Below are 14,659 nucleotides of genomic sequence, written 5' to 3'. Positions count from 1 at the left end.
AATGCCTGCAACTAACATAGGCGTGGATCAGGCATAGCCATGCCCCCTTTTGAGATCCATGCATTACAATTTATGGGCACCACTTTACAGAATATGCTTAGAAAGTTTCACATGTAAATTCTAATTAGTACCAATTAGTGCTGGTAATTGCTTGTTATTGGCCAATTATTGGTGCCAACTGGCTTCTTAATCAATTAAGTTGCACGTGCAATTTGGCGACACTGCCAAATTTGCACGGACAACTTTAGTCACTATCCGCCGGATTCTATATATCGTGCATAGTGTTCCACACTGAAATCCAGGCCTATTCTGTAAAAATGTGCATAACTTAATTGGTTTAACAAGCTAATCAGCGTTGATAACAGCACTTAACAAGTAATTATGAGCACTAATTGGCAAAAATTAGAATTTATGCATATAACTTGCTAAGTGAATTCCGTAACGCACAGCGCTGAAATTCTAATGTGAGGAGCAAAAAAGGGGCATGGTTATGGGCAGGGAAATGGGCATTTTGTGGGTATTCCAAAATTTATGCACACTAGTATAGAACACATATATAGAATCCTGCCCCATATATAGAATCTGGGCCTAAATGGTACTTCTGACCTGGCTTGGTCACTGTTTGGAAAACAGTATACTGGGCTAGATGGACTATTGGCCTGACCCAGTATGGCTGCTCTTATGTTCTAACACTGAACCCAAATTTTGGGAACACCCCAGACCCACCCAAGCCCCTCCCATTGCCACACTCCCTTTTGAGTTCATGTGAGACAATTTAGGTGCTCAGTGTTATAAAATAGTGCATGAGTGTAAGTCCTAATTAGTAACGTCAATAACAGATTGTTAATGGCTCATTAACCAGCACCAGCATCTGGGATCCATGACCAAATTTGTGCAACCTTTATGGAATCTGGGGATTGGAAGCACAGGTACTGATTCAGCCCAGGAAATCCCTTGAAAGGGATCAAATTGGCTTTCTCAAGCTGACAAATTAGTAGCCAAAAAAGTACAATCCAATTTTGGGGCTAGATATTATGGGCTAGATTCTATATATGGTGACTGAAAATTCTGCACGGTAAAGAAATACGCTTAGATGTATTCTCTAAAGTACGCCTAAATTTTACAGAATAGGCTTACATTTCCACGGCTTAAATTTCCATACAGTATATAGAATACACTGAGTGCCTGTACACGTAAGCAAGATTGGTCACGTTCATTTAGACCACGTTTCACTTGATGTAAATATCAATGCCTAAGCTAGGTGCAGAGCGGGTGTATTATATAACAATACACATAGATTTTAGAAAGGCCCATGACCCTGCCCATTCCACTCCCATAGCCATGCCCTCTTTTCAACTATGCGCCTTGGAACTTACAAGTAACACGTTATAGAATACACTTAGCGAGTTCTGCATGTAAATCTTAATTAATGGCAATTAGTACTGATAATTACTCGTTAACAACCAATTAACAGCGATGATTAGCTAATTAACCAATTAAATTATGTGCACTGTATTAGAATAGGCTTTGATTTTCGCATAGAAAGTAAGGCGCAATATATAGAATCTGAGGGAAGAGCAGATGTAAATATATGTGTGTGTGCAATATATGTAAATTGTGTCCTCTGTCCATGAGTACACCTACCATACAAATATGCACTGGCTTGCACTGTGTGTACTTTTAGGCATGGCCTCATTTTATAAGTGCCCATTTGTATGAGTCAACCAGCATTTTCCCCCTAATTCTATAAAAGTCGCCAAAAGTTGCATGTGCAAATTTGAGCGTATGCTGTATTTGCGCATGCAATTTAACTGAATAATGAGCTAATAAGCAACAATAATTAGCTTTTTAACAATTACTGACACTAGTTAGATTTAACTGGCATATCTGAACCTACATTTTATGCACGAGTTGAAAAAGGGGGCACGGAAATGGAGAGTCATAGGCAGAATGGGAGCATTCCTTACATTTACGAACATTGTTTCAGAATGAGGGGGATACGTGCCTAATGTAAGAGCATACATTTGCACCACGTTTCGGTTGGTGTAAATGATTCCCAGGTTTAAGTGCTATTCTATAAACTGCGCCTAACTTTAAGTTCAGCTTACAGAATAGCATTTATTTAGTGCCGACTTTTTTGGCGCCATATATAGAATTCACCCTTCTATGTACAAAAATAGTTTATAAAATTCTCTCTACAGGTACATTTGCTACTGGCATGTATATTATTATAGTTCTTGCCACCGCCACTATGATCAATGAAATTTTGTCCCACTACCACTAAATAAATTGATAGCACCGCTGAATATACAAATAAAAGGGACCCTTTTTCTTAGGCGCCTACGCGTGTCCAATGTGCATAAATTTGGAACTACCGCTTGGCTACTGTGTGCCCCAGGCGGTAATTCCATTTTTTACGCACGTCCAATATGCGCAACAGAAAATATTTTTTATTTTCTACCACGTGGTGCTAACCGGGCGGTAATCAGCAATGTACGTGCACTGACGATTACCACCCGGTCAACGGATGCAACCTTACCACTAAGTCAATGGGTGGCGGTAAGGTCTCAGGTCCAAAATGGAGGCACACTGATTTTATTTTGCCACAAGCCCCTTTTTCGGCAAAAAAGGCCTTTTTTGAAAGTGCGCTGAAAGATGGACCTGCATGCGTCCAATACACGTGTCTACACCAGCACAGGCCATTTTTCAGGGCACCTTAGTAAAAGGACCCCAAAGTTAAGCTCCAGGGCCAGGACTTAATTTTATAGTCTGGCTGGCCCAGCTAAATATCAAGCCCTATATATTTTTATTTGGGAACCATGCAGGCCTTTTACTAAAGGATAGCGCATGTTATCTGCTACAGGACCCATTTTATTTCTACAGGCTGTGCTGCAGTTAACATATGCTAAATCTTTACTATAAGACCCTCCCCCTCACCTCATGTATCCACCATGAATGTGACAATTTTTGCAAAATCAAAAAGGAGGTGAAAACCCTCATGGAACCGTGGGAAGGAAAACAAAAAGTGAGGAGAGTGGATGAGGATACCAACAATAATATATTTATTTACTAAAAAATTAAAAATTAATAATTAAAAAATAGCAATATATTTTCACAATTGCAGACATCTATTCGGAGAGGAGCTTTACAAGTCCGTTTTGTCTTTTAATATATATTGCATATATATTTTTCTGAAGAGAGAAGACCTAAGAGGATTGTGTCCTGTTATTTTCCTTGGAGCACACATTCCGAGTTACATCCACCAAGGTTGCAAAGACCCCTGAGGCAGTCCTGTGACAATTTTTGAACATTCAGGATTTTGTTATCTGTGTGGAGCATAAATATAATTCTTTAATAAATGCAAGGCAAAACTAAAGGTGCATTTACAGATCTTCCTGAGCCTTAACAGGTTTCTTTAGTGCTCCAATTCAAGTTAAAAGGTACAGTCCACAACACTTATTACATGAGTGTTGCTGCGTGCAAATCTGTCGGTCGAAACATGAATTCTTATAAGAAGTTCCAACCAGAACTAAAGGGACCTACTTTCTGGGATCACACATACATGCCTGCATGTGCAGTCTCCACGTATGTTTGTATTGTAAAAAAACAAAAACACTCTTGACATATTCACTGGCATGTCTTGAAAATTTGGTGTGCATCAGATCTCATAGGGCAAAGCCATGCCTATTAACATTCTATAAAGCACAAATTTCACATTCTTGGGTGCTTTATGGTGTGTTTTATTTCTTATGAAAAAGAGCTTCCTCTGCTGCAATCAGTGCTACACTACAGATAGTACCATTGGGTCGTAAAACCAGCAGAGGGTCAGGTGATCAAATTGGTTTTATGTTCTGGGCAAATACTGTAAATATCTCAAGGTGATTTATCTATTTATTTATTTATTTGTGACATTTATATCCCACATTATCCCAAACAAGTTTGAGTTCAATGTGGCTTACAATAAACAGTATAGGATACATAACAAAGAAAAATGCAAAAGAAAGTAATTTGTTGTTAAGAATCCAATTTTACAATACAATATCATAAAGATACTGGGATAGCTATGGATGTTTAACATTTAGAAAATCTATTATGAAAGAGAAATTGTACATGAAGCAAAGAGAATGTTAATGGTAAACAGCATAATAACCAATTCAGGTAATAAGTAATTGTTTGAGATATGGTCGTTCTTTGTGAGGGGTTTGTTTGAATAGGAACAATTTGAGGATTTTGCAGAATCTAGTATATTCCTGTATATTTCTTATTTTGGGTGGTAAGGAGTTCCACCATTTGGTTCCTAGGTAGGTGAAGTCTGAAGAGTGGACAGTTTTGTACATCACTTTTTTGCAATTTGGGAGGTGTAGTTGGAGATGATTCTTTGCATAGTGCACAGCTCCTTATGGGAAATGCTGTGTACCTCTTAGAAGGACTCCTTTTTGGCTGTTACGTCACTTTTTCAGAGAAACAGGCTAACAGACCCTCAGGACCACAAACACTAGGGCTCAGTAATGTTTTAGGTTAGAGTTTGAAAATATCCTACAATATTTACTTGTATGAAGTAGGAAACAGGATCAGGACCTCTCTCTTTCTCCCTTTGTCTCTCCTCAGATGTGCTGAAAAACGACTTGTGGTAGTGTAGGCGTGGGTTTTCGGCACGCACAGAATCATTTTTCAGCACACCTGTAAAAAGGCCTTTTGCCAAAAATGGACATGCGGCAAAATCAAAATTGCCATGCGTCCATTTTGGGTCTAAGACCTTACCACCAGTTATTGACCTAGAGGTAAAGTCTCATACGGTAACTGGGCGGTAATGACCTAGGCGTGCCAAATGCCACACGTTCGATATGTGCGGTAGAAAAGAAAAATTATTTTTCATCTGCGCATATCGGATGTGTGCCAAAAATGAAATTACCGCAAGAGATGTGGTAGCCACGTTGTAACTCCATTTTGGCATGCATTGTGTGCGCATAGATGCATATGCGGCTTAGTAACAGGGCCCCATAATTATTGGTTTCTTTCTGTCTGTATCTTTTACGTATCCTTTTGAACATTGCTAACTCCCATCTTCACTCTTTAAACTTCCTTGTGTTGTTTGTCTGGACTAGACTTCTCGAGTTGGACTCGGACCATCGTGCCCCCTTTCTGTCTACATTTAAATCCAAAATAAAAGCTCATAGGCCAATGAAGTCCATCTCAACAGGTGATATTGTGAATCTTAAAATGATTGCATTATGTATAGACTACAATCTGACATTGCTGCAAAACTGACAGTCAACTACAGACAATAACTCATCTTTAGCCATGCAAATTCACTTAGAAACAAAAAAAACGGAGGATAATAGTGGCTTACCACTCGCTTTTCCCTAAAATCTATTCCCACAGTTGTAATGAATTTGGGGTTAAACTTCTTGTCTGTATATCTATAGAGAAATGTGGTTTTCCCAACTCCAGAGTCCCCAAGGGCGAGGAGTTTGATTAGATAGTCATAGTCCCCATCAGTCATAGTGCTGATCTTGTTGTACCTGTATTAAAAGAAAAGAACAATGAGCTTTAATCTTCTTTGACAGTCATATGCAGTTCATAAAACATAGGTAGCATCAGAAACTGATTCAGTGACTGGGTATTAAATTTTTTTTTCATGTTTGCATCTACTATTCAACGCAGGGATGATCAATTTTCACAGGCTCAAAGGGCGATTAGCTGTTTGCTAAAACATTTGAGAAGCACCCCTACACCGGTAGTAGATGGACTAGGCCAGTTACAGTATTTTATTTGTTTGGATTTGGGTACAATAGACATATCCCAGTTTTTTTTGCGGGGGGGGGGGGGGGGGGGCATACAATATAAGAAGCCTTTTTACTAAAGTTTAGTGAACACTAACGGACATTAGTGCACACTAAGGGATCCTTTTCCTAAGGTGCGCTGAAAAATGGGCTGCGGTAGTGTAAGCACGCGTTATGGATGTACGTAGATCCAATTTTCAGCGCGCCTGTAAAAAAGGCCTTTTCTTATTTTTGCCAAAAATGGACATGTGGAATAAATTGGCGCACGTCCATTTTGGGTCTGAGACCTTACTGCCAGCCATTGACTTAGCGGTAATGTCTCTCGCGTTAACCATGCGGTAATCGCCTCTGCGCGTCAAGTTGGAGTTACCGCCTGATTTTTGCCATGTGCCAGAAAATAAAATATATTTTCTGGTGAGCGTAGCAGATGCACATCCAAAATGAAATTATCACACGGGCCATGCAGTAGCCAGGCAGTAACTCCGAACTGACATGCGTTGGGCGAATGTAGGCGCACGGCTTAGTGAAAGAGCACCTAAGGGAGAGATTCTATATATGGTGCCTAAAAATTTGCTACTGAAATCAGTGCCAACTAAGCGTATGCTATAATTGGTGCCTAGATTTAGACGTGATATATAGAATACGCTTAGTTGATATATCAGCGCCTAAAACTATGCGCATCCATATACACCAACAGAAACATGGCATAAATCCCTGTGTGTAGATTTAGATGCACTGGGCCATATTCTATAACTACGAAGGTAAATTTCAGAACGCCCACAAAACACCCATTACCCCACTCATAACCACGCCCCTTTTTACCTGACCGTGTTAGAAATTAGGCGCACTGTTACCGAATATGCTTAGTGAGTTGTGAGCATAAATTCTAATTATTGCCAATTAGTGCTCATTCTTGCTTGCTAAATGCTGTTATCAATGCTAATTAGCTTGTTAAGTTACACACATTGGTATAGAATCTGCCTGGATTTTAGCACAGATCTTTAGGCACACTATATAGCATCCGGGGGCAAATGCTGCACATTCTATTTTATAGCTATTGGCCACATGGCACTTAGCATTCACTAATTTATTTATAACATTTGTATCCCACATTTTCCCACCTATTTGCAGGCTCAATGTGGCTTACATAATTCCGCAAGTGGTGATTACCAGTTCCGGATAGGAGAAATACATAGTTGGGGCAAAGTTTGTCCTATGATAAGAGCTAAAGGTAATAGGTTAAACTTCAATCATGACAAAAAAATAGCTTGAACAATTAGGATCATTAAATTGGAAATCAAGATAATTAGCAAAACAGTTGAGATATAGAGAATACATGTTGTATAATTGCGTTTTGTTAATTTGAATTTATGATGAGTTGTTATTGTATGCTTTCTTAAATAAATAAGTTTTCAATATTTTACAGAAGGTCATGATGTCATGTGTTATTTTTATGGATTTTGGTAATTCATTCCAAATTTGCGTGCATATGTAACAGAAGCTGGATGCATATGTTAATTTATATTTCAGTCCATTACAGTTTGGACATCAGTGTGTGCTAAGATTTAGTAAAATGGTCCCTAAGTTTGTACTTGGGCAATAGAGGGTTCCATTACCTACCCAAGGCTACAAGAAGCTGCAGTGGGATTTGAACCAGGCTTTCCTGGTTATTAGCTGCTGCTCTAACCATTAGGCTGCTTCTTTAGAATGACTATATATGAACACCCTAAACCAGGTAAGGAATTGCAAATTCACTTCTAAGGTCACAAAAATGTTTTTTTGAAACCTTTGATTTCCTATTAATACATTAGCTCTCTGAACTCTGTTTCATCCCCCCCCTCCTGATTTCTCTCCTATTTAAAGGGTCCTGGTCTTCTGCTTTCTTGTTAAGCTTACTACTCAAATACTTTACTTATATTTACTGAATTGCATAGCACATATTTATCACAGAAATTCACATATTTTTTTGATTGCTTAGCATCTAGCATGTATTCTATAAAATAGTTTTGGCACTTCACCTTCTGACCTAGCAGCAACCTGTTATAATATTACCTTCTAAAAGTACACAACTTGAGGTAACAGGGAGAACCATATAGAGAGATAGATCACTTTGAGGGGCATAATTGAACGAAAACGTCTATCTCCATGGGCGTTTATCTCCGAGAACGGGTCCGTGAAGGGGCGGACCGAACCGTATTTTCGAAAAAAAATAGACGTCCATGTTTTATTCGACAATTTGTGAGCTGGGCCTTTTTGCTTTTCAGTGATAATGGAAAATGAAAGCGCCCAGCTCAAAAACGAATAAATCCAAGGCATTTGTTCGTGGGAGGGGCCAGGAGTCGTAGTGCACTGGTCCCCCTCACATGCCAGGACACCAACCGGGTACCCTAGGGGGCACTTTTACAAAAACAAAAAAAAAGGTAAAAGAGCTCCCAGGTGCATAGCACCCTTCCCTTATGTGTTGAGCCCCCCAAATCCCCCCTCAAAACCCACTGCCCACAAGTCTACACCATTACTATAGCCCTAAGGGATGAAGGGGGGCACCTACATGTGGGTACAGTGGGTTTGGGGGGGTTGGACGACTAAGCATTAAGCAGCACAATTGTAACAGGTAGGGGGGATGGGCCTGGGTCCACCTGCCTGAAGTCCACTGCACCCCCTAACAACTGCTCCAGGGACCTGCATACTGCTGCCAGGGAGGTGGGTATGACATTTGAGGGTGAAAATAAAAAGTTGTGAAACATCATTTTTTGTGGTGGGAGGGGGTTAGTGACCATTGGGGGAGTCAGGGGAGGTCATCCCCGATTCCCTCTGGCGGTAATCTGGTCATTTAGGGCACTTTTGGGGGCCTTATTCGTGAAAAAACAGGGTCCAGGAAAAGTGCCCTAAATTCTAGCTACAAACGCATACTTTTTGTCCATTATCGGCGAAAGGCAACCATCTCTCCTCGGCCGATAACCACGCCCCAGTTCCACCTTCGTCACGCCTCCGACACGCCCCCGTCAACTTTCTACGCTTCCGCGATGGAGTGCAGTTGAAAACGTCCAAAATCGGCTTTCCATTATACCGATTTATTCGTTTTTGTGAGATAAACGTCTATCTCCCGATTTGGGTCGAAATCTAGGTGTTTTTCTCTTTCAATTATAAGGTGGTTTGTATCATATTCTTTTAGGGGAAACAGAGAAATTTACCTAGTTACTTTGAGGCTGCGGTTTGGAGAAGTTCCTGGTAGAAAAAGTCCATAATCTGTTATTAAGATGGACATGGGAGAAGCCACTGCTTGCCCTGGGATTGGTAGCATGGAATGTTGGTACAATTTGGGTTTCTGCAAGGTACTTGAGACCTGAATTGGCCACTGTTGGAAACAGGATACTGGGCTAAATGAACCACTGGTCTGACCCAGGATGGCTATTCTTATGTTCTTACTAGCTTTTCCCCACTGACGTTGCTCAGCGATAGGTTAGTACTTTGTAACTGAGAAAAGAAAGGTCTATTTGTGTGTAATAACACTGTATAAATATGTATTTTTCACTTATGTATGTGGTTATATTTTGTTTGATGTCTTTAATATGAATGTATATAGATATATTTTTATTTGTACAAACAGAAATAGAACACACAGGAGTAATTATTAAATATTTGTAATAAGTTCTCAGTCAAGTGCATTTTGATAGACAACATTCTTTGTTTTTCGATTTGGAGCATATATGCATAAAGACTTATTTGAGCCAACTCGTGAACAGGTGACATATAATTAGCCTGTGATTTTTATCTTTTGACCTTGAACCTTATTTATCGACATTGTAAAGGCTAATTGAACTGGAAACTGCAGTCTTTTGAACTGTATCTGATAGTCAGATGGGAGTGTGGTACGTGTACTACTGAGGGGTGAGTGTGAGAATGAGTGTGAATGGGAGTGTGCTACTAAGGGGATGTAAGAATAGGTGAATGAGGTACTGCTGAGGGGTGAGTGTGAGAATGAGTGTGAATGGGGGTGTGCTACTAAGGGGATGTAAGAATAGGTGAATGAGGTACTGCTGAGGGGTGAGTGTGAGAATGAATGAGTGTGAATGGGGGTGCAATGGTGAGGAGGGTTTGAGTGGGGGTTTTCTGCAAGAGGAGTGTGAGAATAGGTGAGTGTGAGTGCAGGTTTTCTGCTGAGAGATGTGTGAGAATGGGTGAGTGTGAGTGTTTTACTGAGGGGTGTGTGAGAATTGATGAATGTGAGTGGGGGTGTGCTATTCTGTGGTGTCTGAGTGGGGGTGTACTGCTGAGAGGTGAGTGTGCATGGAGGTGTGCTACTCTGAGATCTGTGAGAACAAGTGATTCTCAGTGGGGTGTGGTACTGAGGAGTGAGTGTGAGTGGGGGTGTGTGATTGGGGTTGTTTTGCTGAGGGATGTGTGAGAACGGGTAAGTATAAATGGGGTGTTTTGCTGAGTGATGTATTAGAATGGGGGGGGGGTGAGAATGGCTGAGAGTGACTGGGGTGTGTGAGAAAGGGTGACATTGACATTGAGTTTAATACTCTCTTAAATCAGAAAATGTGGAGACTGGATCCCTACCTAGCATTAACTTTTCTTTTCCAACCTGCAGCCTATTCATTTAATGGATAGACGTATTGCTCCTCCTCCCCTGAGTATCCCCATGAACTGAATCGCTTCAAACTACACAATAACTTTGGCAATGGCAGGCAGAGTCTACATGCCATAGCTCTTCGGGGGCCAGAGGAGTTTGGACATGGACAAATAAACACGTGTCTGCTTTATATATATATATATATATATATATATATAGATAATTCTATAACTGGGCAGATGGTGGGAGTCTATTCTATACAGGTATATAGGCACCTACTTTCCTTTACAGAATACTAGCTTAATAGTGAAAATACACACCTAAAAGTTAGGTGAAAGCACTTATGCCAAGCATTGTGCACCTAAGTTCCAGAGATACATGCATAACATAGTATTCTATAAGTTATGCATGCATTGTCAAGACTCCACCTATACAATATACATTACGTAATACACACATGTATTTACAGAATAGTGTTTAGGTAGAATTTTGACAAGGTGCACGTATATGCCACACTTCAAATGAATGTAATTGGTGTATCACTGTTAGTGTGCACTTTATAGAGTTACCCTCTTATTGGTTTCCCAGTGCAAATACAATTTCTAGATGTCAAAAAGTCTGAATACAAACTGGTCTGGAAGTAAGAAACAGTAACATCATTTCATCTCAAGAAGAAGGAATTGGTGAGTTGGAACTGTGTAAATTCTGAACCCCAGAAATAAGTTTGAGTTCCTCAGGGGTCGTTGCCAAGATTGGTAAATGCAGATTAATATGGCAAAAACTACATCCACTAATACAGTATCAAACACACTGATGAACCTGAGTAACAGACAGCACGGAGGTACAAAGCACTAGGGTAGAACAGCGTGTCATCCATTTACCAATCTTAGCTGAGATTATATATTTGACTCCTGAAGCAGGTGCTTTCAGCGCTGAAACATAGTTCTGCGTCAAGTCAATTTTTTGCCAACAAACCACTTGTTTTGGAACTACATTAGTCATAAGTACAAAAGTACTGCCACACTGGGACAGATCAAAGGACCATCAAGCCCAGCATCCTGTTTCCAACAGTGGCCAATCCAGGTTAAAAGTACCTGGAAAGATCCCAAAACAGTACAATACATTTTATGCTCTTATTCAGGAAATAAGCAGTAGATTTTCCCCCAAGCCCATTTTTAAAAACTTCATCTTTATTGGATGTATCAGCATTGCAGAGACAAACACTGTTCATAACAATAAACACACCGACAAGAACAACACTAATCTTCGTGCCTCTCGTGCCACAGCAACATTATTATGTAACATTTGACATAACCCGATAAGTAAAGAATAGATCATGAGACATCCATAATATTTTTTCATGTATACCCCACTCTACTCCCCCCCACCTCCCCCCCACCAAACCAAGACAAGAAATTCAAATTAGACTTTGTAGGGAGCAGATACTTCAGGTCCTATACAATAATTGTGCGAGATACTGTACTGAGCCCAAGAGTACCACAATACAGGGCTGCCACTCATTACTTATATATCTCAAGCAACATACAACCTATACATTCAATAGCAGACTGTGCTCCTTATGTGTAAGCATAGACCAATAGGGTTCCCAGACATCCTGAAAAAGTTTACACTGAGATTCAAGATCTGTTACTAACTTTTATTATTATTATTAACATTTGTATAGCGCTACCAGACGCACGCAGCGCTGAACACCTGACATAGAGAGACAGTCCCTGCTCAATAGAGCTTACAAACTTTTGCTCAAAGAGAGCCATCTCAAACAGAAGGGTATGCCACAATGATAACTGGGGAATTCGGCGCATTCGTCACTGGGTAAGAATGACCTTCTTAGCCAAGAGTAATGCTTTTGCCAAGAAGAGACACTGAACATCCGACTCCGCCTGAAACTGTGCCTCATCCCGGAACAAAAACCCAACAGGATGAAGCAGGATCTGCCTCCCCAAACAGCGGGACAAGAAACTCCTCACCCCCTCCCACAAGACCTGAGTCTTTTCACAAGTCCAAAACATATGACCCAGGGTAGCCCTATCCTGTCCACATTTAGGACAGCTGCCTGTCTCAGCAAACCGGGCTGTAAAAGCCCTCCAAGGAGAAATATGGGTACGTAGCAAAAATTTGTACTCCTGCTCTCTATGAAGCATATTTACAGATGTTTTTACAATATTACTAAGAAAGATCTGGAGCACCTCTACTGAGACCCCACAGTTCAAATCCCCCAACCAAGCTTCTGCCACATTCTGGAAAGATAAATCAGGCTGAGCAGGGGAGAGGAATTCCACATAGTGACAAAGACGAGGGTGCACCTGGTCTTACAACCTCAGACACAAATCAACCTGCTGAGCGAAGGAGGGCTCAAGGCGAGCCACAGGCAAGGAGGAGACATAATGCCTCATCTGCAGAAATATCAGAATCCACCAACACATGCCTCCCTCGCAAAACAGAAAAGGGGAGTATCTTGCCCTCCGCATCCAACAGATCTCCTATCCATCGTATATCTCTCCCCCTTCCATCCCCAAAGAGTCCACTACGCCCCATGCCAGGAAGAAAATCCGGGTTCTCCTTCAAGGCCAGAAAGGGGGAGACATGTCTGTAACCCCGGAAAGAGGTGCATAAGGCCCTCCAAATATTTCTCATATACCACCAAATCACATGGTTCCCAAGTGTCTCCTCTTGCATGTAGCACATATGAGGCCGACATGGGATGCAGGAACGCAGCCTCCACCTCCCTAGGTGTAAAACCAGATGTGCCCAACAGCCAATCCCTTACATGTCTCATTCCACAGCCCAAATTGTACTGTCGCAAATCCAAAAGCTCCATACAGCCCTTCACTCTAGGGATCATGAATGCAGACAAGGAAATCCTAGCCCTCTTGCCTTTCCACAAAAATAGTCGTAGCACCTTATACAATTTCCGCAAGTCTGCTTCTCTTAACCACAGAGGGAGTGTCTGCAGCTGATATTTTGAGGCATATTTTCAAAGCACTTAGACTTCCAAAAGTTCCATAGAAACCTATGGAACTTTGGAAGGCTAAGTGCTTTGAAAATATGCCTCACAGCCATCTGGGAACTATAAGCATATTATACAAAAACATTCTACCTGAAAGAGCCAAGGGCAACCCCGACCACAGCCGCAAGCAGTCCACAGATTTCTGCAAAAGGTGAGACACGGTCAACTCATATAGCCTATTCATATCAGCTGGTATATGCGTACCCAAATATTTAACAGAGCCAGCTGCTTCCTTCAATGGTAAGTCAGCCCCCAAAGCATCAACCCGTAAATTAATTGGTAAGGCCTATGACTTTGAGACATTCAGCTTAAGACCGGATAGTTGATCAAAATCCGCAAACATCTGTAGCACCAGCGACAGTCACAAATAGCATTATATCATCTGAAAAAGCCATGCACGTTAGTGGAGCACACGTCCTTGATACCTCAACCCCCGTTATATGCATACTACCTTGAAGATGCACCAACAAGGGCTCTACGAATAAAATATACAACAATGGCGAGAGTGGACAGCCCTGTCTGGTACCTCTCCCCAAAGAAAATACCTCAGATGTTATTCCATTCACTAACATGGCTGCAGTGGGGTTTGTATACAAAGTTTGTATTGCCGGGAAGAAGAAACCATCTATACCATAAGAGCCCAACAAAGAGAACAAAAAAGACCACTTTTTCAGAGTCAAAAGTAATAGCCAAAGCAGGGATGGACAACTGAGCACATCGCTCCACACCCAAAATCAGGCGCCTTACATTTATACCAGAATGCCGCCCCTTCACAAAACCTACTTGATCATCTCCCACGAGCTTAGGTATCAATACAGCTAGTCTATCTGATAAAATGTTTGCTAACAGTTTGAGGTCTACATTTATGAAAGAAATACGTCTATAGGACTCTGGCTGCAGCGGATCCTTCCCTGGCTTGGGCAAGACTGTAATCAACGCTTGGTTAGACCATTGGGGAAAGAATCCTCTCTGTATAGCTGTGTTAAAGTAAGCTCCCAAGAGGCCCACCACTCCATTAATTAAGATTTTGTAAAATTCTCCACTAAACCCATAGGGCCCAGGCAATTTATGCAGCTTCAAACTCTTTATCACTTTTTGAAGTTCAGGGCCAGACAACGGCTCATTCAATCTAGTTCTTTCCTCTTCTGATAAGCGAGGGGCTCCACAAGTATTCCAAAAAGAATCCAGTTGCTCCTGCTGTCCACCACCCTCTGCCCTATATAGGGAGCTGTAAAATTGAGTGAAAAGTAACTCCAGCTGCTTTTGCTTAGT

At 41.1% G+C, this 14,659-nt stretch overlaps 1 protein-coding gene across 2 annotated transcripts in view; it reads right to left on the bottom strand.

Annotated features, from left to right (window-relative positions):
* RAB27B (RAB27B, member RAS oncogene family) overlaps positions 1 to 14,659 on the bottom strand; it is a 128,100-nt gene that overhangs the window by 32,463 nt on the left and 80,978 nt on the right. For both annotated transcript variants that reach the window (XM_030192964.1, XM_030192965.1), the window contains exon 2: positions 5,351 to 5,522. In XM_030192964.1, the coding sequence (XP_030048824.1) occupies positions 5,351 to 5,503 (153 nt within the window). In that variant the 5' untranslated portion in view covers positions 5,504 to 5,522. The remainder of the gene's footprint in view (positions 1 to 5,350; positions 5,523 to 14,659) is intronic.

The sequence above is a fragment of the Microcaecilia unicolor genome, chromosome 2, assembly GCF_901765095.1.
Source record: "Microcaecilia unicolor chromosome 2, aMicUni1.1, whole genome shotgun sequence".
Taxonomy (NCBI): domain Eukaryota; kingdom Metazoa; phylum Chordata; class Amphibia; order Gymnophiona; family Siphonopidae; genus Microcaecilia; species Microcaecilia unicolor.
The sequence above is the reverse complement of the archived record's forward strand: the minus strand, read 5'-3'. Positions and strand labels throughout refer to the sequence as shown.